Genomic DNA, 24,079 nt, shown 5'->3' on the forward strand with positions numbered 1-24,079 from the left:
GCATTGCCTACCTGGAGTTTGTGGTGCCTGCAGGATCAGAGTGTGCTCCTTTTGTAGGAAGTGAAGTTCTCGTGCTACGTGGCATGCTGTCAGTGGGTTATCACCAGTGATCATAACAACCTAGAAGAGAAAGGGCACAGAAATAAGCAATTTTTGACATCTTTGGTTATCCAGTACTGTATATATATATATATATACTGTAATTGACTTACATAAAATCACTTATACACTAGTAAAATCCCTTTTGTGAAAAGTTAAGCTAGGAAGTGTATGTGTGTGGAAAGTCCAATTATATGGTTATCAGTATATACTTGTGCTGGTCGATTATACAACATGGAATCCTGAAGTGGCTGCTCTGCGGAAGGCCAACTCGCCGACTGTTGCAAAGGCTCAATTGTGAGATCATTACTCGTAATGGCATTCCTCGAGAAGCTTTAGCTGACCAAGTTTTGCCTGTTACTTCCTGGGTAATGAAACAGTTAATGTGATTGTCTTGCCATTCAGAAATTGAGCACCATGGTTTACCATCCTCAGACAAATGGTCTGACAGGTTGATTTAACAAGACTTTAAAGCAGGTGATCAGGTGTGTGGCTCATGATGACCAGACATCCTGGGACTCTGTGTTGCTCTCATCATGCTCGCAGTTCGAGAATCCCTTTAGTCTTCTACTGGCTTAAGTCCATTTGAGTTACTGTTTGACAGGCATCCGTTGTGCGTCTTGGATATTATTCTTGAAGAGTGAACGGGTGTGCAGACTAATACTCAGGGTTTGAAATTAGTAGATTGGGTTGTTTCACTGCAGGAACAAATTTCTAAATTATCCTCTATCGCAGTGGGGCATCAGCAGTGCGAGCAGGAGACGCAGAAATATAATTATGATTAAGAAAAACAAACTCCACAAATTCAAAAAGGGCTATCAGGTACTTGTGTGGGTCAGATGAAATCAGAACAAGTTCCTGGCGAAATGGCAGGGTTCCTACTTTAGTAGTAGAGCAGATGGGCCCTGTAAATTATAAGTTAGAATACTGGGCTGGTGAAAGCCCATTCAAACTTTACATGTTAATCTTTTGAAAGAATGGCACAAACCGGGCAAGGCGTTATCCCCCACGGTTGCAGTCTCCCTAACTGACATTACTATTAGTAACGATTTGACAGACACTCAGAAAACGGAGCTGCAGTCTTTGATCGGAAGAAACATGGATGTCTTTTCCTTGTTGCCTCGCCTCACTAAACTTGCTGAACATAAAATCGTAACAGGCTAAGTCCAAGTGCGACCAAATTGGCGAGGAAGAATGTGGTACATGATGAGGTGAAACAGATGCTTGAATTAGGCGTAATTCATGAGTGTAAAAGCAATTGGCAGAGCCCGATCATATTAGTCCCAAAACTGGATGGTTCAATTCGGTTCTGTATTGATTTTAGATGCTTAAATAAGGTTTCCAAATTTGATGCTTATCCAATGCCGTATATTGATGCATTATGATGTGGTGGGGGCCACATTAACCTGCTGAAAGAGGCCACTTCCATCAAGGAATACCATTGCCCTGGAGAGGTAATTCGTGGTATACAACAATGTTTAGGTAAGTGGAAAACGTGAGATTAACATCCATATGAAAGCCTGAACTCCGGGTTTAATGCATCACACTCCCTCCACCAGTTTGTCTTCTTCCCACTGTGCATCCTGATGCCACCTCTTACCCAGGTAAACAACGCAGACATACTCATCTATTCACGTGATGGAACAGAAAACAAGAAATCGATGGACCAGACTACCTTCTTCCTTTGATCCAAGGTCCAGTTTTGACACTCTCCCATTGTTGGTGCTTTTGACAGTGAAGATGGGTTAGCATGGGCACTCTGACTAGCCAGTGAGCTAAGCAGTCACATACACAGCAGGGTTTGAAACACTGTGTGTAGTAACACATTACTCCAATAATCATCATTAAAATTATTAGCAATTAGTGCCACAGCAGATATTTTTTTGTTTCGGATCAAACAAGACAGCACCTGTTAACCACTCATATCAATGTGTCTTTGCCACCCAACACCTGTCTTTGGTTTTTCCTTCCAATGACCATTATCAACAGGTACTTACCTTGTCTGACCAGGAGGACCCCACAAGCCCTGCTGTTTTGGAAATGCTCTGACCCAGTCATCTGGCCCTTATCAAACTCACTCAGGTTTTTTCACCTGCCCAGGCTCCGGCATTCAACACGTCGACTAGGAGAACTTAATGTCAGCTTACTGGATAATATATCCCTGACCTTGACATGCACTGTTATTACAAAACAGATAAAGTAATTTACTTCATATAGTACTGCTCATAATATTTTGGCTCATCAGTGTACACACACACACAAACACACACTATAAGGGGTTGCAGGAGCTACAGCATCAGTTGCAAGTTTGAAGCACACTCTGAAAAGTGCACAAGTCCATCACAGGGCCCACTTGTGCACACTCCAACACTTGGACTATAATAATGATACAAATAAAAATAATATGAAATTACTTAATAATAATAATAATGATGCTAATACTGTATATATTGTCAAAATATGTATTTTGTGTGGTATATCTTTGAACAGGAAAACTGCTTAGGTGTACGGTCATTTACCTGACATTGTTCAGCATAACAGCTCGTCTCAACAACGATTCTTTCCATCGTGTCATCATCAAGAAATAACTTCATGTAAGTAAGAGGATCTTGGCTTTCAACATTAACATTGACCTTTATTCCTGGCTGCCCCCCGTAATCTAAACAAGGAGGTGCTGGTTTATTTGAAGTAGGGTCAACAGAAACCCAAAAGCGAGCATCACTTTTGGATTCGTCAGAATCACTTTTGATTTCACAGCTCGTTTCAATTTCATTTCCTGAAGACAGATTCACTTCGTCATCACTGCTGATGAGAGGCTCCTCAACATCACTGCTCGTATCACTGTTAGGAGTGTGCAACACCTGGGCTGCTGAAAAACATTTCTTACAAGACACCTATATGAGGCTAGGAGAAGATGCGTCTACACTATTGCCTGGGAAATGCTTGGACCTGACGCTTACGTAAGACATCTACCCCGTTGGCTGAGTAATGCTCAGGACTAACGCGTTAGTACTTTTACAGCCTGAGTAAGCCTGGGGTCTAATGTTTATGTGACACGCGTTTATACAGTTGCTCAAGTGACACTTGGGACTAAAACTTTTAGTACTGTTTTCACAGCCCGAGTGATACTCGGGTCTAACGCTAAGGAGGTTAATTAGTGAAAATGTTTAGTCTATTGAGATTAATAATATTTTACATTCAGTACTTTTGTAATCTCAAGTCAATATGCATCTGTGTGGAATGACTTTAAAGTAATCTTTAAGATATCAATAAAATAAATTATATATATTTTATAATATTCACTTCCCTGCCCATTTGAGGGAGATACTTACATGATGTGATGCATTCTGAATTTCTTTGATAACAGCTTTAGAGTCGGACTTGAGCGGACAGGACACTACTATGAAGCCAGCAAACTTCAGATTGCACTCCAGGTCATCCCTTGACATTTCTCTTACCTAAAGAGAGGGGAGAGAAAGAATATACAAGCCACACACTCACAAGCTTATTAAAATATATATATTTTTTAATTTCTCTTTTCATGAAAAAACGTTCCAAACAAATCTCTTTCCTCTGCAGATTCTTATCTTACACACACAGTAACATTTCTTTCAGTAATGTTTTTCTCTTTCACTTTTTATACCGCAAAACAATTTATAGCTGGAGGGATAAAAGGTTGAGGTTTGACTTCCAACAGTTTACTTGAAAAATTTCCCACATAAACGAGGGATGCTATTTCATTAGCATGTTTTAGACCTCAACACAAGTTTTGCTTGCTTAGCGGTCATCTAACCCTAACTGGTCTGTCAAGATTGACCTCCTATGCAGCCTGTGCTATCAACCACCGTATCTATCAAAGCACACAAGAAGGAAAGATTTATTCTTTTTTTGCCATCACTTACTTGTTGATGGGTAAGGTGTCCAAGCTCTTTGTAACCCAATGCCAACACTCGGGCTCCTTCTCTGGAGATCTCTGTATGAACTGAATTGTAATCTTCTGGGCATTCTGAAAACTGAGAATAAAACACAAAAAATATCCAGAAATGTTACTGTGATGTAGTTTTAAGGCTCATCATTACTGTACATTTTGGAGATACCATTACCCAAATTGGCTTACAAGATGAAAATACATCACATTCATTTTCTCACATATTTTAATTTATTTATAAAACAAGCATGATAAATGGTTTGCTTGATGAGTTAGAAGCTAACCTGACAATGCTGTGGTTTAAAAGTCCGATGTAAATGCCTCTATGAACTACTATGCAATTTAATATTGTGCCTTAACTCTCAAAATTCAGCTCAAACAGATTTAATGACTTGCTCACATATGTGTCGATATCTAAAACTTCAGACTTTTGGCTTCAGGTTGAAATCAAGAGCCAGTTGGACATCCAACCTTCAGCATACTGTAGATGAAGCCATAGGAGTTAAACAGCTCAGTAAAATAAAAACAAAAGATTTGCTTTGACAAGGGCAGGCCATTCACACCAATCAGATCAACAATTGCTTTTCACTTAAATCTCTCAAAAAACATTGAAATTTGAATTTCAACCAAGTATTACTGTCGGTGCTTAGCACAGACCATATCACCCTGTACTGCACCACAATGCTGGGTGATTCAATGAGATTTTGCTAAAGGCTTAACAATACAGTGTGACAATCCTAGCTAGTCAAAGATGTACAACTCCCTATTAGACTTAACAAGAGAATAATTAACAAAGCAAAAATGTTGAAGAATGCTGAATGTATGAATGTATGTTGAAGAAGGTGGGAGGAAAAAAAAAAACAGAAAAAGAAAGGCCAGGAAAATAATTGGCATTTGATAGTTTTAAACCTTAAATGAGAGTCTTTAGTTGCTTTAAAGGCAACAGTTTGGATTTTGTATGTTTTCTCCCAATGCCCAAAGACATGCATGTTTGCTCATTGACTGACTTTAAAACAGGCCCAAGTGTTCTGTCTAAAGTTGCCTCCAGCCTTGTGCCAATGCCACTGAGATGGCTGCAAACAGACCTATTATTGGATTGGTTGTTTAAGGCAATGTATGGATAGATGGATTTCCTTTTGATGATTTCCTTCATCTGTGTACCTCTTTCATGGATCACAACACAAGAACAGAAAGTAACAATTAGTATTTTAAAAATCTGTTCAATTCCCATATGCATTCACTGTTATCCTCTCGGTTGCCATTGCATCAGATTTTATACAACTATCTAAGCTGGATCAAAGGCAAGATGCTTTTCTACTTTACAAAACAAAAACTTTGATCTGAATCAACACAGTTTACACTCAGATCGTACAATATAATCCAGAACTGAATTTGCAGTTTAAACGTCAAAAATATTTGGTGCATACTTGTTCATAAGATGCAAATATGTCATCTTATATAAAGATCTTTATGTTTTAACCCCTTGCATTTTCCGTTAGTTAAAACACAGAGAAGGTTACGGAAGGTGGAAAAAAGTGACTATCATGTATAGGAGCAACAGATAAGACTTTTCTTCTTTGAATTGTGCCCTGCATTGGTTCTATATTTTAAGTAACTCGTGGACGACATGATTGCTGGTATTGACAGTAGTTAGTATTGAGTGAAGCACAAAGCACAGCAGACAAGGAAGACTTAGAACAGCAGTTTGTTTCTATTGTAAGCAAGGCCAGTGTGAATTCTTGAATTTCTGCTGATTTCCATTATTTTATTCTGTGTGTATTTTGCTGTATAGTAGCAAAACTGAAAGGTAGGTAGTGCCATGCCACCTTCTGAAACAAATTTTAACAACGGACTAAACGGTCATGTAAATAAATGCAAATGTTCTTGCAAAATAGTACGGTAATTTCCATCATTATGCCTTAGAAGACCTATTTACGTAATAAAATACCAAGTAGCAAGACACCCAACCTCTCTTTCTAATGTTCCACCCTAGCATACACTATGTTTGTTAATATTAATAAAATAATAATTAAGGACCCACCATGCTGTGAAGTGTCTCAGGTGCACCTTTGACAGTGGAGATGTAACACAGGTCGCTTGAGCCCATCTTCTCGTAGGACGCCAAAACAGACATCCTCTTTAGAGCACTGGCGAAGTGAAAACGCTGATGAATCTTCAGACCCTGAGTTTTAATACTGCGAGGAAATACCTTTTCATCTGCAATCAGACATGGAAGACAAAGCAAAGAGAAAAAAGATGAAGATAAATGCTGTATGTACCTGACAGCGCCAACATGGCGTGAGTATATTTAAGTTCTGAGCCCATCCTACAAGTTTTGTTTTTTTCATCCATAGCACTTCATTTCATCTGCTCTTCTTTGAATTCTCTTTACTATTGCTTATTAATGTTGTCGTTTTAAGTCACTTAGATTGTACGCAGAGCATTTTTTGCTTACAATCTGCCTTGGGTGAAGGCTTTTGCTAAATTAAAAATTAGAATAATAATTTAAAGTGCTGGCATAGTGGGGAGCCAAGAAAGGTGAAAAGGTGCATCACTCAGTTAGCTTTCAGAAAATACAACCTGCCTGAAGAGGGGGCCTCAGTTGCCTCGAACGCTTGCATATTGCAATCTGTTCAGTTAGCCAATAAAAGGTGTCATTTTGCTTGACTTCTCAGAAAATACCTTAGAATAGTGCTGGCCGGTAGGACCAAAATTCTATATTACTGCATTTTTCAAAATTATACCGGTTTCACGGTATTCAACAATATTTTTTTCCCCATGCATGAGTGGATTTTAACCACATTTTCCACTGCAATTACTGCACTAGACTGGCTAAGAATAACCTATTCCACTGTCATGAGAATTGTACATTTTAATGTGCACACACATATTTATGCAGGTTTGCATGGCCCCATAAAGTGATAGTTTTCAAGGGGGTGGCGCTAGTGAAGAGAAGGAATCACATTGCATGACAGTTGCAGTCAAAATATATTTTTATTGAACAAATTTTGCAAACAACTTGAACTATAATTTTGACAACATATTTTCAACCATCCAAAGAGGCATTTAGACTTAGTCAAATATCCAGAGATGCTTGTCAAAAGTTGTATTGCACTGAACATGTCTTAGAAAAGGAATAAATAGTAAATACTTTTTGTAAACCAACTACACTTTCTGTTAACAATCCCTGTCCACTGACATGTTAGCTACACATGTGGACAAAATTGTTGGTACCCTTCAGTCAATGAAAGAAAAACTCAAAATGGTCACAGAAATAACTTTAATCTAACAAAAGTAATAATAAATAAAAATTCTATGAAATTTAACTAATAAAAGTCAGACATTGCTTTTCAACCATGCTTCAACAGAATTATTTAAAAAAATAAACTTAGGCCTGGACAAAAATGATGGTACCCCTAGAAAAGACTGAAAATAATATGACCAAAGGGACATGTTAATCCAAGGTGTGTCCACTAATTAGCATCACAGGTGTCTACAATCTTGTAATCAGTCAGTGGACCTATATATAGGGCTCCAGGTAGTCACTGTGTTTGGCGACATGGTGTGTACCACACTCAACATGGACCAGAGGAAGCGAAGGAAAGAGTTGTCTCAGGAGTTTAGAAAGAAAATTATAGACAAGCATGTCAAAGATAAAGGCTGAACTTCAAGCTCAAGGAACATCAGTGTCAGATCGCACCATCCGTCGTTGTTTGAGCCAAAGTGGACTTCATGGGAGACGACCAAGGAGGACACCATTGTTGAAAACAAATCATAAAAAAGCCAGACTGGAATTTGCCAAACTACATGTGGACAAGCCACAAAGGTTCTGGGAGAATGTCCTATGGACAGATGAGACAAAAATTGAACTTTTTGCCAAGGCACATCAGCTCTATGTTCACAGATGGAAAAATGAAGCATATCAAGAAAAGAACACTGTCCCTTCTGTGAAACATGGAGGAGGCTCTGTTATGTTCTGGGGCTGCTTTGCTGCATCTGGCACAGGGTGTCTTGAATCTGTGCAGGGTACAATGAAATCTCAAGACTATCAAGGGATTCTAGAGAGAAATGTGCTGGCCAGTGTCAGAAAGCTTGGTCTCAGTCGCAGGTCATGGGTCTTGCAACAGGACAATGACCCAAAACATACAGCTAAAAACACCCAAGAATGGCTAAGAGGAAAACATTGGACTATTCTAAAGTGGCCTTCTATGAGCCCTGACCTCAATCCTATTGAGCATCTTTGGAAAGAGCTGAAACATGCCGTCTGGAAAAGGCACCCTTCAAACCTGAGACAACTGGAGCAGTTTGCTCATGAGGAGTGGGCCAAAATACCTGCTGAGAAGTGCAGAAGTCTCATTGACAGTTACAGGAATCGTTTGATTGCAGTGATTGCCTCAAAAGGTTGTGCAACAAAATATTAAGTTAGGGGTACCATCATTTTTGTCCAGGCCTGTTTCATGAGTTTATTTTTTTAAATAATTCTGTTGAAGCATGGTTGAAAATCAATGTCTGACTTTCATTGGTTAAATTTCATAGAATTTTTATTTATTACTACTTTTGTCAGATTAAAGTTATTTCTGTGACCATTTTGAGTTTTTCTTTCATTGACTGAAGGGTACCAACAATTTTGTCCACGTGTGTATATGGATTGTAATGGAGTTGGTTATCTCGATCCACCCCTTGCTTTTTTTGTCGTAGGCAGTACCTCTAACAAACGCGTCTACAAGTGACGTCTGACTCGAGTGTCCTCTCGCTTTTTCAGCTTTACCTGAGGACGTGGGGTGCCAATCTTAGTTCCATACATTCATGGTATACCAGAGCATGTTTGCGGCTAAGGTGGTGCAGCAAATTGCTCGTGTTGCCTCCTCTGGCGACAACTTTAGCTTGACAGCATTTGCAGTAAATAGTTGTTTGGTCCACATCTGACCTTTTAAAACCTTTTATCTCCAGACAACAGACACGCCTCCTTTTTTTGGCAAAAGTTCTTCTGTGTCATCATGTTCAACTATATCGTCTGCTACAGCTTCAGTTTTTGAATGTTCTCTGTCCATTTTCACCGCTGAATACCTCCACTAAAGCATGCACTTCGTTGCATGCGTGTTTAGCAGTGAAACGGGTCCCCCCTTAAACAGTTTCCCACTGTGCCATGTTCCGAACGTTGTTTAGGCTATTTAAAACGGTACTGTGGTATAAGAAAAATCCATATCATAACAAAAATAAAAAACGGTTTTCGGTATGAAATGGTATACCTCCCAGCACTACCTTAGAAACACATGTACCTTTGGTTAGGGTCCAGTCGACAGCTGTAAGCATGGCCTTCTCCAACGGATCACCCACTAGTGTCCCATCATCCATCTGCACTAGGGAATGGCAAGTTGCCACCACCCTGTGCGTATCTACAGGAATGTCAGACACTGGCATCACTTCCTTTCCTTCCCTGCAAGGTGAATAGAAGGTCATTTATACATTGTATTTCAGCTGCAATGTTGCTCACCAGCCCACAGGAAAATGATACAACCAGGAACACCAAGTGTATGTAGAATTGTGCAAATCTTGCTCATTATGAACTGATCTCTTCTGAGAACACTAATACAGTATACTACACTCAGGACACTGTGTGCTGAAGTATGCTTGCTTTATTCTAGTGACCCTACATTGCATACATACCTTCAATAATGAAATATATTCAAGACTGAACAGCTGCACTAAGAATCTTTCAACCATCACACTCAAGTATGCATCACTCATACAGCCTGAATAAGCTGGTGTGTGTCAATAGCCACTCGGCCGCAGCATCCCTACATAGTCTGCAGAAGTTTAGATGTACATCACTCTTCAAACCTGATAAGCAGAATATGCTGCCAGCCACAAAGTGCAGCAGGCATTCACCAGCTTAATGAAATATCAAGGTGGTGAAGGAGGGAGGGGGTAGGTAAGAAAAGAAAGAAATTATTCACATTGGTGGGTCACACAGGGGTTGGATGCAGAAGCAACAACTTCATCGGTGACCCGTCACTCGTCTCCTTCATATCTGTTTGGATGGAGCGATCGGCTGCCAGCTGCAAGGCCTGCACCTGCAGACCAACAATGAAGGGCTTCTTTGTCCAAAGACAGCGTGTTCACTGGCTAGCTTGTCAGAAGAGCCATCGGAAGGCATCTGAGCAGCAGCGGGAAGACAGCATTTCTCCAATCTCCACCTGCACTTGTAGCCCACAAATAAAGATATGGTCCCAAGAATTCTTTTAAGCAGTGCAGACGGTATTTCAAAAAGGTTTTTTTTTTTTTTTCCAGCAACACAGGCAACTTAAACATGAGGCTTCTACATATTGATACAGGGGTGAGAGGTAATATTTAAAGTCACCACTAACAGATCTGAGAAGCTGAAAGCCAATTGGTTTTACAGGATGATACACCTATCATCAGTACATGAGAGAGCTGTAATGCACCCATGCATCAAGGAGTTCTGTGGACAAGATTGTAAAAAGCAATCCACCAAATAAAAATCTGACAACTGTCAATGCATAAAGCTGTAATTTTAGTAGTAAAAATACCATAGGCTAATCTGAATGGACAGATTCATTTATCAGCTATCATGTCCACTGTCTCACATCCTGACATACAGACATCACACGAAAGTAGACAAACCGTGTTCAGGTATGCCAAAAGTTTGTGAATCCACTGAAAGCTTCAAAGTGAGATTTAACGTAAGTAAATGTAAAGTATTACAAGTACGAAGTAAAAATGTTTTGTTTGAATACACAACGGGAAGTCTGAAAAATCTAAAAGTACACCTTATGAGAAGGATTTAGGAGTTGTTGTGGACTTGACACTATCAACTGCCAGACAGTGTGCAGAAGCCCTTAAGAGGGCTGACAGAATTTCAGGTTACACAGCGCCCTGACGCGTGCAGTACAAGTCCAAGGAGGTTATGCTGAAGCTTTATAACGCACTGGTGAGGCCTCATCTGGAGTACTGTATGCAGTTTGGGTATCCAGGCTAACTGACCAATACTGTCCACCAAATTCCTCCAAAATAACATCAAGTCGACTTTTAAAAGACCCTAAACATCTTTTGTCTAACCACACTACTTGTTGTTTTATTTCATATATCTGTGGCTTTCTGTGTGAAGAAAAACTTTTAAGATTTGGGCAAAATGTACATGCTAGTTTCCAACAGTGTGTTTTCAAGAGAGTATTCTCGTGTTCTTAATTAACTCATTTTAAAGTATCAACCTGGACCCACTGTACTGGTTCCTTTAATTTTAAATACTTCGCTCATCTCACCTCCTACACTCAGTTTGCTTAAATGGTAACATTTCAATTCTGTCAATCTCTCTTCACAGCTCACACCTCTCAAACAAGGAGTTAGCCTTTGAACTTTCTCTAATGCTACTATGTTTTTTCTTGTAGCACAAAAACCCAAACTGCATGCATTACTCCATGTGAGGCCTCAGTAGGGCTTTATAAAGCTTAAAGCTTAAGCATAACTTCCTTTGACTTGGAAAAATTGGTTAAAGGAAACAGGTTAATAGATATTGCACTCAGAACTTGTAAATGGGAAGCAGATTGTGTAAAAAAAAAAAAAAGACAGATGGATAACAAGCATGAAAAAATAATATTTATCCATACAAATACAAATCAAGGTAGGAAGAAGTTGAAGTGTATACCAAACAATATGTACAAAGAACTTAAGAATTTCAGATCAGAAAGTTAAAATAGTGCAAATCCATTTTTTATGCCAAGAGTGAGTTAAAGTTATCATTTGCGGCAGAAGCATTGCTCCTGATATGAATAGCTTAATAAAATCTTTTAATGTCAAAGCTGAGGGCAGCATGGTGGTGTACTATGTCACAAATCCAGAGTTCTGGGTTAAGTTCCACTCCTAGTAACTGTATATATGTAGACTGCCACTCTTCGGTTTTTCTCCTTACATTTTCTAACATAATGTAACATTCTCAAACCAACTTAATCCAATTCTGAGTGGCAAGGGGACAGAGCTAATCCAAAAAGCTTTGAGTGCAAAGCAGGAATAAACTCAGGGTGCAGTGCCAGCTCATCACAGTGTTGAATCCAAATTGGCACGACATGAGTGGGCCCTGCAATTGACTAGCTTCCCAAATACAGTTGGGCCAATTAATTATTATTAATTTTTCTGACAGTAATATAATTATTTGTACAATATCGTTCTAATTTTCCTCATTTTCAAATGCCCAATATTCCCTCTACCATCTTCTTCCCCATTAAGTAACGCATTAGGATAACAGATGACAGATTCAGATAACAAAATACAAAAACCTAACATTTCTCTGGGACAGAATCTTGAACAAACCTCTATGAAAGGCACAAAAGCAATAGATAGGCAAATAAAATTTGACAGTGCATTGTGGAAACTGTCAAATATAAATCAAGAGTAGTTTCCCTCAGACAATATACTGAGATGTCAAACTGCATCTACGAGTCTTGTCTGTAGTTTGGCATCAACCAAATGCACCCCTGGAGTTTAGAGAGGGGATAAGAGATTAAATCTGTTTATTTCTTAACAGAAAAGGCTACATGGGGACATGTTGGTGGGATAGGCAAAAAAAAGAAAAAGGAGTTTTACTGTACTCTATACAGATGACAATTCTCCTACCGTAACTGAAGATAGACATTTAATGGAAAAGTAGTTATATTCCTGAATCATCGCAACATGGAGTGGCATTTTGATTAGCATGTCACTGAACTCTGTACACATGACAATAAGGTCCCTATAAACCTATAAGGTTACTCCACCAGAATTCTTTGAATCAAATAGTGAACAACATTCCCTGGGACACCTAGTGGATAACAGAGGCCTGGAAGCACTCAACACCATTTTGGAAGTAGGAAGCAAACTACTGAGTATTGTGGCTAAAGGGAGTTTAGAATTGCAGATCAACCTCACAGCCTGTCTTTCACTGTAGTTGAAAACAGGAGTTTGTAGAATAATACACACAAACACAGAACAGAATAACCAACCTTACATAAGGCAGCATGGCCAGAAATGGAATGGACGTCTAAGAATTGTGAGATGGTAGGAACTACTTGCTATAGCACTCTGCTTAACTCAAGGCAGTGCGCTTACAATTAAAACAGAAAATTGCAAATGTGGGGTGAGCTAATGTATGGCTTTTACTTGGTTGTTTGACTAAAGATTGTCAGTTTATAATCCACTTCATAAGATTACAGCCTAGCAAACCACTTGGAATCCAACAGTGCTGGATGAGGTCCCAGTGTGGCTTAAGGCCGTGTTAGTAGGTCTTTGTGGATTGGAACTTTAAGACAATCTAAATCTTTTTTCTGCATGCTCCAACCATAAATTGTTTCCATGGTGTTCTCACTTTTGCCAGTAGATGGCACACCCAACACAGCATAACAGCTGTTCCTCAACACGCTTTTTACACATTTACATGGATTAGAATATACGGGTTTGGCCAAATGGTGCCCCAAAACATTCTCTTTGTTCTTGTATCTTTACAACTCATAGTTGATAAAATATCTTAGCACAAGGTCTTTCACTATATATTTTATCTTTATTTGGCCTGTCAGTGCAGCATGAATGAAACCAGGCCAAGGAACATGGTGGTTGTTTTTAATTAGCAGGAAACATGTTAAGTTAAATATGGCCTAATGCAGATATCATAATACAGCATTCTCAAACCCTCCTTAATCCAATTCAGGGTCACTGGAGACCATAGCCTACCCTGACCCCCATCGTGTGCAGGGCAGAAAACAGCTCTGGAATGGAGTCCTGTTAATTTTACTATAATGAATATATCCCAGCTAATTATAAGCTCTTACTAAAACAGAGAAAAAAAGCAGCACATCATCGAAAAGAAAACGGCTTAAAATGGGAAAGAAAGAGGAGAAAGGCCCAGGACGTTCTGATAAGACATTATGCAAGCAAAGATGTGTGTCACATTTTTTACCCTAATTCCTCCAATAAGTCAAGCATAAAATACCAATTCATGCCTGTTCAATAATGTTGTGCACTACAAAGTGGATAAGGTTACAAAACAGAAGCATTCTGAGACAGACTCAATTTATTCCTTATTTACCTTGTATTGTTTTCTTATGAATTTCTCAGGTCAGATTCCAGGTTCTGCCTTGAAACTTTCAATTTAATGGTCTATTTCTGTTCTTGGTCAATACCATCACAAATTGAATTCCGATTCACTTTCAAAACTTTTTTTTTCTTTTCTTTCTTAATCGGGAGGCTAAGTCCATAAATACAGCAAAGTGTGTAAGGCACGAAACATGATAGATTAGTTGGCTGCACCTTTTCTCAAACTGGGGCACAGTTCAGTGAAGCTATGCAATTGGAGGACACATCTTTCAACTATGGAGGGAAATCCTAAATTTTTGGTAAAGAAAAAAACTGAATGCAAGCCTTTGAGCTCTGATAGGACTCTTAACACACAGCACTTTCAGACATAAGAAAAAGCAAAATTTGATCAATGATAGAAGGCTATTCACCCCATCAAGCCTACTTGTTCAGCTTATAGTTAAGCTGTCCCAATTGCTCATCCAGATGCATCTTAAACGTTGCAAGGTTTCTGATTAAACTCTAATACCTGTTAGTTTTTCTTCAGATTCCCACAACTCTTTGAGTAAAGATGTGCTTCCTCGCTTCTGTCTTAAATGCAGTTCACATTAATTTCCTCTCATCTGTACTTTTTGTCCCCTGGGATTTTTTTAACCCACATTTTACCACTGAGTCACCACACAAATAGCCCAATTTGGAAACAAAGTGAATATTCTACTTGCTGGTGTGCATGTGTCTCCATGACCTGTTTTCATATTGTTTCTGTCCTTCATTTCTTATTTATTGATTTCACCATTACATAACAGATGCACACCAAGGGAAAATAAGCAAAGCCTGGCATTCAATTGATATTTACATACATACTCCTAATCTCAAATTCCTATCATTCACTATTCCTGTCAACATTTGCACACAACAAGAAGACCCCTCTTCAGTTACACATACACAAACTCAGATGATAGAAGAAAACTGACAATTGCCTACCACACACAAGTCTTTCAGCATGGGATTAAATTGGATCACCTAGAAAAATCCTACATGGACATAGTGAGAACATGCAAGCACCTTACAAACAACAACTCTGAGTCGCTGCAGCTATATGGTAAAAGTACTCACTACTACTGCATCAGCATATGATCTTAATTAAAATAGGATATTCAAATAAAAATTATGTATCCTTGAGAGGTCAATGGAATGGCTAGGATGCAAAGGGTAGAATTGGTGAAGGTGGATGAGTTTAAACACTTGGGATCAACAGTTCAGAGTAATGGGGAGTGTGTAAGAGAAGTGAAGAAGGGAGTGAAGGCAGGGTGGAATGGGTGGAGAAGAGTGTCAGGAGTGATTTGTGACAGACGGGTACCAACAAGAGTGAAAGAAAAGGTCTACAGGACGGTAGTAAGATAGTGAGACCAGCTGGGTTATATGGGCTGGAGACGGTGGCACTGACCAGAAAACAGGAGACAGAGCTGGAGGTGGCAGAGTTAAAGATGCTAGGATTTGCATTGAGTGTGACGAGGATGGACAGGATTAGAAACAAGGACATTAGAGGGTCAGCTCAAGTTGGGCGGTTGGGAGACAAAGTCAGAGAGGTGAGATTGCGTTGGAGTGCAGAGGAGTGATGCCGAGTATATTTGAAGAAGGATGCTAAGGATAGAGCTGCCAGGGAAGTGGAAAAGAGGAAGGCCTAAAGGAAGGTTTATGGGTGTGGTGAGAGAGGACAAGCAGGTGTTAGGTGTTACAGAACAAGATGCAGAGGACAGAAATATATGGAAGAAGATGATCCGCTGTGGCAACCCCAAAGGGGAGCAGCTGAAACAAGAAGATGAAGAAGATACAAAATAAGGAGCCACGATGAATGGGACATTGCTACATTGCAGTACTCTTACACGTATCCTCACCTTCATTCTAGGACAAAAAAAATAATTGGATTGCATAAAACACAAACACAAAAAATATTGTACACAGCACCTCAGTGGAACCCACTCTAAAGCATTATACACACAATGTACAATTGTTTCCAAATTTGTACCACTGAGGAACTGGAAAGTGATCTCTTTGGTGTTACACAGGGAGTCAGTGACGGGGACGGTTCTTGCAGCCTTATGAATTATAGTGAAATGCCTCAATCACAAGGCCATTCCATCTACTTTTATATGAAAAGTGTGAAATCAGTATAGTAAGTTATATTAATAGACACCACACATCCCTCTCCATCCTCCAATATAGCCTTACCTGAGTCCTGCTACACCCCTCACCACCAAGTTATCACTGGTAAGAGTGCCTGTTTTGTCAAAGCAGCAGATCTGCACCTTGCCAGCAAAGGGGATTCGAAACGGCTCTGTGCAGTAGACATCTGTTAACAGAAGTGGTGGAGACTCAGAGGTAATGTAAAACAATGAAACGCATCAGCCTTATTCTTGCACCACAGATAAATTCTGCAACAGGAAAGTGCATTAAGCAATGAGAAATTATGACAGGCTAAATGAACACCACAGATGAACTGTCACCACTTACAGAGTTTTGCCAGTGCAATGAGAGATGTGTTGACTGCTAGCGAGAGCTCGATTGGTAACTCAGGTGGCACAACAGAAGTAAGAATCAACGTGCATTCCAAAAAGAGTTTGTAGCGGTTACGGCTTAGGTCCTTTGTTCCTGTAATGAGCAACATTCTTTGTTTAAATGCCGTAAAGAAATGTTAACTAAAAGCTTTACTGTTTGTAAACAAGAAATGTATAAATGAAAATTATAAAAAAAAAAAAAAAGGTATTCTAACCTTCAACCCAGACATAACCAGCAGCAGCAACAGCAAAGATAAGGAGGAAGAGAATGAAAATGAATGTCTCCAGGTTGTTGGCTGTAACTCTCTTTACCCCAAAGAGAATGGTGCGTAATAGCTTGCCCTGCAAAATCAAGCAAAAAGTGGCCGAAATGCATTTTATCAAATTCAAATGTCAATCAACACAAAGTTTTTCACAAAATGCTCTCAAAATATAATATTCCAATGTAAAAAAGAGACAGTTTTGCCTTGCCTTGTCAATACATAAATGAAACAGAAGGCTGCACTATTAGTTTCAACACTTCAAATAAACTGCCAGACTGTATAACTTCACCATTACATTTGTTGATGACTCCACCATCACAGGCCTGATTAATAACAATGATAAGAGTGCTTACAGAGAAAATATTTGCATTCTGACACAGCTGTGCCAGCAAATAATCTCAACCTTAATGTCTGCAAAATAAAACAAGTGGTCATAGGAATCAGCATGCTGTTGAGGATTTTATGGTGAGGACCACCAGCTTTAATTTTTTATTTTTTTTTTCAGATTTACCAATACTGATGACCTAAAGGGGGCATAATAAATTTTTGCTTTCACCAATAAGGCTAATCAATGTGTTGTGCCCTTTACATCAAAGGAAAGCTCAGATGTCTCCATCTATGCTCACCAAATTATCCAGTGAAATTCACCTTCACGAGTGCTTAAGATCACTGGACACAAACACAGGGGGGAGAACTCAACTCACATCAATATTGGCACACACTGCCTTAGAAAAGCAGAAAGTATTACTAAAGGTCTTCAGCATTCTGCACAGTTACTTTTCTCTTGACTCCTCATGTCCATTAGCATTCACACCAGTAGACTGACAAACAATTTTAAGCACAAGTCATAGGGCTGCTCATCAGCCACTCATACTGACTAATGAATGAATGTTTTTTTTTTTTTTATATGCACCATGTAATGGTGCACCTAAAGCACAGTACTATACTCCTTTTACAATTCTATGAGACACACAAGTAACCATTTCATTGTACTTTTAACAAATGACAATATATTTTACACAAATTTGAAATTAAAGTAGGTTTTAAAAGAAATCATTACATTTTTTTCTTATTTAAGCAGTGCTGTGCAACAGCTTGGATACTGTGCTTAAAACCTTAAGGCTGCTGATTTAATTCATACTTTGAACAAGTCATATAACCTTCCTGTGCTCCAACTTAAAAAAAAAAAATATATGAAAAGCACTGCTTCCTGAACCTGCAGGTCATTCTGGATGAAGGTATTAGTCAAATCCTCCTTAATAAAAAAATGTGTGTGTGCCTGTGCAGGTGAAGAGTCGCATAGTGTGGGGTCTACTTAGTCTGTCAGTGGAGCAGGACGGTGACAGCAGTCTGTCGCTGAAGCTGCTCCTCTGTCTGGAGATGATACTGTTTAGTGGATGCAGCGCATTCTCCATGATTGCCAGGAGCCTGCTCAGCACCCGTCGCTCTGCCACTGATGTCAAACTGTCCAACGCCATGCCTACAATAGAGCCTGCCTTCTTCACCATTTTGTCCAGGTGTGAGGCGTCCTTCTTCTTTATGCTGCCTCCCCAGCACACCGCCGCATAGAAGAAGACACTCGCCACAATCGTCTGAAAGAACATCTGCAGCATCTTAGAAAGACGCCAGCCTTCTAAGGAAGTATAATCGGCTCTGTCCTCTCTTGCACAGAGCATAAATATTGGCAGTCCAGTCCAATTTATTATCAATGGGAAAGAAATATGTATTTTTTTTTACCTCCTCTTTGTCCGATCTGCTGTTGCCGTGCCCCGTGATCTGCATTTCATGCGGTGCTTCAAACGTTTAAAGCGTGTACAGCAGCTGTCCTTTTGTTTCACTGCCTTGTCTCTCTTCTCCCCAAGACATCCTCAAACACTATTCAATCTCTTTTTGCTATTCCGTTATTTCACAGAGTAATATTTTCTGTTTGTTTGCGCTAATGTGATCTTCACTCTCATTTTTTTTCCCTACTTCCATTAACTCTAACCTGCTCTGCATATGTATCATGGGACTTGTTTCCAAAGGTTGTAAGTATGACGTGACGTGACCGTCTCGCGGAACGTGAAAGTGTCTCCCTTCAAAAGATCACGTCTTGTTGCAGGAAAAAAGTCGTCCCGTCCCAAGATTTTTTTTTTTTTATAATAGAGAGAAATGTACTGCATTTGTCATTCCAATAGATGGCGTTTTTTACGAATGCCATACCAAATTGCATATGACAAAGGCATTGTATGGTGCACTGCACATTTTAATGCCAAGGTCTTTGTTGATTACTAAGATTTCAACCAGTCTTAGAAATCAGTTGATATCCATTAGTTGATGTTTTATCTAAAATGACAGAGAACTACTGATCGGACACTAGAAAGATGAGGTTATTCTTTCAAGATCAACAATGTGTCAGAGACTTGAGACTACACCAGCAAGTACAGCTATTATGCTTCACCTTGTACCATCTTTGTTAAAGTTTACCTTTAGAACAAATCAGTATTCAACGGTGGTCCTGGAGGAATGCAATAAATGTGGATTTTTGTTATCACCAATTTCATTAAGTCAATTCCTGCTGCTAATTAAAAACTTATTTAATCAGATGGCTTACTATCCATCACTTTGTCTGCAATCTTCAAAATTCCCTATAGTGAGTATTTAACTTATTTATGAACTTCAGAGTGAAGCTTAGTACTGACACAAGAGTCAATTCAGTCAATATGTTCTTTTAGTGAACTTGCCTGTTGAAATTATTTATTTTTATTGTTTCACAACAAACAAGGAGGCTTTAGTAGCAAGACCACCAAAAGTGAAGCAGTTAATTTGACTTCATTTACACAGGAGTGTGTTCAGCATACATTATCAGACAAAATATGTAGAAAGAATTAAAAGGTATAGTTGAGAACAAGAAGTTACTAATTCATTCTGGTCCACAAAATGTTCAATGACTTACAGTTAGGTCCATAAATATTTGGACAAAGACAATTTTTTTCGAATTTTGGTTCTGTACATTACCACGATGAATTTTAAATGAAACAACTCAGATGCAGTTGAAGTGCAGACTTTCAGCTTTAATTCAGTGGGGTGAACAAAACGATTGCATAAAAACGTGAGGCAACTAAAGCATTTTTTTAACACAATGAACATTTTATTTCCAGTTATTTAATTTGTCCAATTACTTTTGAGCTCCTGAAATGAAGGGACTGTGTTAAAAAAAAGTTTTAGTTCCCTCACATTTTTATGCAATCGTTTTGCTCACCCCACTGAATTAAAGCTGAAAGTCTGCACTTCAACTGCATCCGAGTTGTTTCATTTAAAATTCATTGTGGTCATGTACAGAACCAAAATTAGAAACAATTTGTCTCTGTCCAAGTATTTATGGACCTAACTGTATATACTGGTAGAACTTTCTGTCTCTGCAGAGTAGCAAGAAACAACAAGCACAACATTTTGTTAACAACGTGTTCCTAAGAAACTGGATGGTATGAAAGTCTCTGGCCATTCGTGGTTAGGATTGGTCATCCGTACTGACCCCTACTCTCTCTTCCGTTTCTTTTTCCGGTTTCTCTGTGGTGGCGGCCTGCGCCACCACCAACCTACTCAAAGCACCATGATGCCCCAGCATTGATGGACTAAAAGCCAGAAGTCCACGTGATCATCATCATCATCATCAAATCCTTCCGTGAAAACCCTAAATCCAAAGAGGACTGTTTCATTTATGTTAGGTAGATTGCCCAGAGGGGACCGGGCAGTCTCATGGCCTGGAATCCCTGCAGATTTTATTTTTTTTCTCCGGCCGTCTGGAGTTTTTTTTTTTGTTTTTTCTGTCCCCCCTGGCCATTGGACCTTACTCTTATTCTATGTTAATTAATGTTGACTTATTTTATTTTATTACTGTGTCTCTTATTTTTCTATTCTTCATTATGTAAAGCACTTTGAGCTACATTTTTTTGTATGAAAATGTGCTATATAAATAAATGTTGTTGTTGTATCTCCTTCTGTAGACCAACTTCATCTTGTGGAACTGAAGCCTGTGGACATGTTTGTTTTGCATAGACAACATGTGTAGATAAACAATTTGCTGAAATTACAAAACTTACTGAAATGAAAGCCCGTAGCCTTACAAGACTAAAAGTAACCATCTCTGCTGTATAATTTACTTTTTCAAACATATTTTTGGAGTACACTAAGACAGCTTCTTCTTTACAACTAAACTGTTTTAACAGAGAAAAAAGGCACACCTGTTTCTTAAAATTCACAATGGCTGCAAGTTTTTTGCTGTAATTATTATTATTATTATTTTTTTTTTTTTAAAGTCAAGCCATTTTGGAACTTGAGCTTTTCTTTTAATTAGATGGTTTACCTCATCTCTGTCTACTGTTGTAGAAAGTCCCACCAGTGTTAGTTTTAACCATTTAATTAAATTCAGCTCACATGTTATTTTAATCAATTATTGATCAAAACAAGGCAGTATCTAATACTTCTTGTACACTCTGCAACACCACACTGATTTCAGACCAGTTTATCACCTCACAACCAATTTGTAATAATTGCACAAAATGTAGCTAGTGACACAAAACAGCATAGCTCACACAGTGGGAGAGGTTCAACTTGTTCTTCTAATGGCTCTTTCACATATAGATGTTTTTCTGTTACTATAGAAGAGAACCTGAACAATCCATCAAGTTAAAAGGCAGATGTCACAAACCACTGTATAAAGGACAGACGGTTATGCCAGCCAAATGGGGAAACGACTTCTTCCCAGCCAGAGGGTTTTAAAAAGTGGAGTAGTGGAACCTGGAGGCCAGGCGCAGTTTCATCCCTCCGTAAGACAGGTGGCAGTGCATCTCCTGAGGCATCCCAGTTTGGACACCCACAGGAGTACATGGGAGTTAGAGTCCGGAAGTGCAGCCCTGTCAGGGCCAGTGGGTTCCATTAGAAGGAGCTGTCAGGGGAAGACCTCCCTGGTTTCCACATGATTTGAAAGAGCTTTCAAGAAGACACACTATGGCACCAGAAACATGAAGCTTAAAAGGAGCCCGCTGCCTACAGACTCTGACTCATCTATGCGAGGCTACACTCTAAAGGACGAGCGCAAGGAGAGAATGAAGATTCACTTGCTTTATAATCGTTGTTTGGCTGGTTTTACACACTTAATAATTTATATTGGGTAATAAAAATCCTTTATTTGAATCCAGGACCCTGTTGGGTAATTATTATGTCTTAAATTAGGGTTCAGTGGCACCCCCTTGTGGTCACATCACACAATTACATACCAATTAATAAATTGACTGGCATAATATCCTGTAATCAGTGCATGTCTACATAGCCAAGCCCCACGGTGTTGGGGGGGGGGCTTTGGGGGGGAGGCTGGGGAATGCATTTTTCTGCCATACCTGTGAGGTGTAAAATCCAGTCCGGAGCACATAAGCTACACATCCATTGTCAACAGCTAAATAAAAGAAAAAAAACAAATGAATATTATTAAAAATAGAAAAGATCACACAGATAAGGGAGTAGAGGTCCAACAGAGTACAGATACTTTTAAACCTTAAGGTTCCATTGGTTTGCAAGCATTAAGTAGTACTCTGCTAGTAGAAAAAACACACATGATGACTGTTAAAAACTATTTAACAGACAAAAGGTCATAATTTTACTTATCAGTGCAGTGAGGAAGTAATATGGTCAGTGTGAGAGTGCGAAATTAGCTTAAATGGTTCAAGCACAAAGGCTTTACGTTAAACTGGCTGAGCAAAAAGCATTACTTGGCCCAAGGCATTTTACTACCTTAAATAATATAAAGTGCTTAAATTATTTATTTTGATTTTTTAATGAGATACCTCATATGAACTGAAGGTAGTAGGATTCAAGGCAGTTTGTAACACTGGCCCAGAAACAAAGGTAATAGGACAAAGATTACAGTGGAAGATGCAATTGTTTATCTGCTCCACCAGGTTTATTCCCACTTGGACAAAGATGGCAGCATTGTGAGGATTACACATATATAATTTTCCCAGTGCCTTCAATACCATCCAGCCATGCCACTTAAGGGGTATACTCAGAGATGTGGAGGTGGATGAGCCAATGAGGTCCTCGATAATGCATGGTCTATCATACAAACTGCAGTTTGTGAGGCAAAAGGAATGTGCCTCTGATACAGATGTGAGTAATACTGGAGGGGGTGCCACAAGAAACAGTCCTGCCTCCTTTTGTCTTCCATCTGTACACCTCAGACTAGAAGTATGACACCAAGTCGTGCCACTTGCAGAAACTCTTTGATGATCTGCACAAATGGTGTGCAATGACACGGGGGATGAAACAGAGTATAGGAGTAAGGCGGAGAAGTTTGTTTCTACTTGCAGAAAGAATTATTTTCAAGTTAACATCAGCAAAACCAAGGAAATGGATTTTGACTTTTTCCACCCCAAGAATATATTCAGCAATTGGATGTGGTGCACTGCTACAAGTACATGGGGGACCACATCAATAACAATCTGAACTAGTCTCACCTACCTAAGAAAAGGCAGAGAAGACTCCTTTACATACTCTACATGAATGATTTTCTACACTGCGGTGTGCCAAGCTGCTAACATCATTTCAGGAGAGGTCCACCGAATAAAGCAGATAACTTAAAAAGCAGGGACAGTTATGGGATGTACTCTCAACTCCATGGAGGAAGTAATGGAATGAAGAGAGAGAGAGAATAAAGACAAAGGTGAGTGCCATTATGAACAATTCTCCACATCCTCTCTCTGACACACAAACACATTGAGACTTTCTGCCAATGAATTATTTAACAGAAATGTGCCAAAAAACACTACGGATGTTCCTTTACATTGATGGCAATACATCTGCATAATGCCTTATTGTGATTGTGACTTCTCTTCTTATTTTTAGCCAAGTCAGAATCTTTCTTTCTATTTAATTTTCTTTCTTTTAGTTATTCGAATGTGTATCTAGACAGATGGTTTGTTGTTTATCTTAATGTAATTGTATTTAATCAAGCTTCTGTAAAAATATAAATGTCCCTTCTGGAGACAAATAAATTTCAATCTAATGAAAGGTAGATTTTTTAAATTAGTTGATGTACAAAGTGTTATCCTTTATGGTCAGTGCCTACTCTTTTTAATTTATATAAAAGGTCTCAATAAAAATACAACTGAACACCTTGTAAAGTTTGCAGATGA

At 39.0% G+C, this 24,079-nt stretch overlaps 1 protein-coding gene across 1 annotated transcript in view; it reads right to left on the minus strand.

The window, feature by feature from the left end:
• The window catches only part of atp13a1 (ATPase 13A1), a 71,344-nt gene that overhangs the window by 23,039 nt on the left and 24,226 nt on the right, over positions 1-24,079 (minus strand). The window contains exons 9-17 of the mRNA XM_039770412.1: positions 22,289-22,344; positions 16,863-16,989; positions 16,604-16,741; positions 16,322-16,442; positions 9,307-9,464; positions 6,069-6,244; positions 4,002-4,112; positions 3,432-3,557; positions 12-120 (exon numbers count right to left, since the gene is read on the minus strand). Coding sequence (XP_039626346.1) covers positions 12-120; positions 3,432-3,557; positions 4,002-4,112; positions 6,069-6,244; positions 9,307-9,464; positions 16,322-16,442; positions 16,604-16,741; positions 16,863-16,989; positions 22,289-22,344 — 1,122 coding nt within the window. The remainder of the gene's footprint in view (positions 1-11; positions 121-3,431; positions 3,558-4,001; positions 4,113-6,068; positions 6,245-9,306; positions 9,465-16,321; positions 16,443-16,603; positions 16,742-16,862; positions 16,990-22,288; positions 22,345-24,079) is intronic.

The sequence above is a fragment of the Polypterus senegalus genome, chromosome 12 (genome assembly GCF_016835505.1).
Source record: "Polypterus senegalus isolate Bchr_013 chromosome 12, ASM1683550v1, whole genome shotgun sequence".
In the NCBI taxonomy this organism is placed as follows: domain Eukaryota; kingdom Metazoa; phylum Chordata; class Cladistia; order Polypteriformes; family Polypteridae; genus Polypterus; species Polypterus senegalus.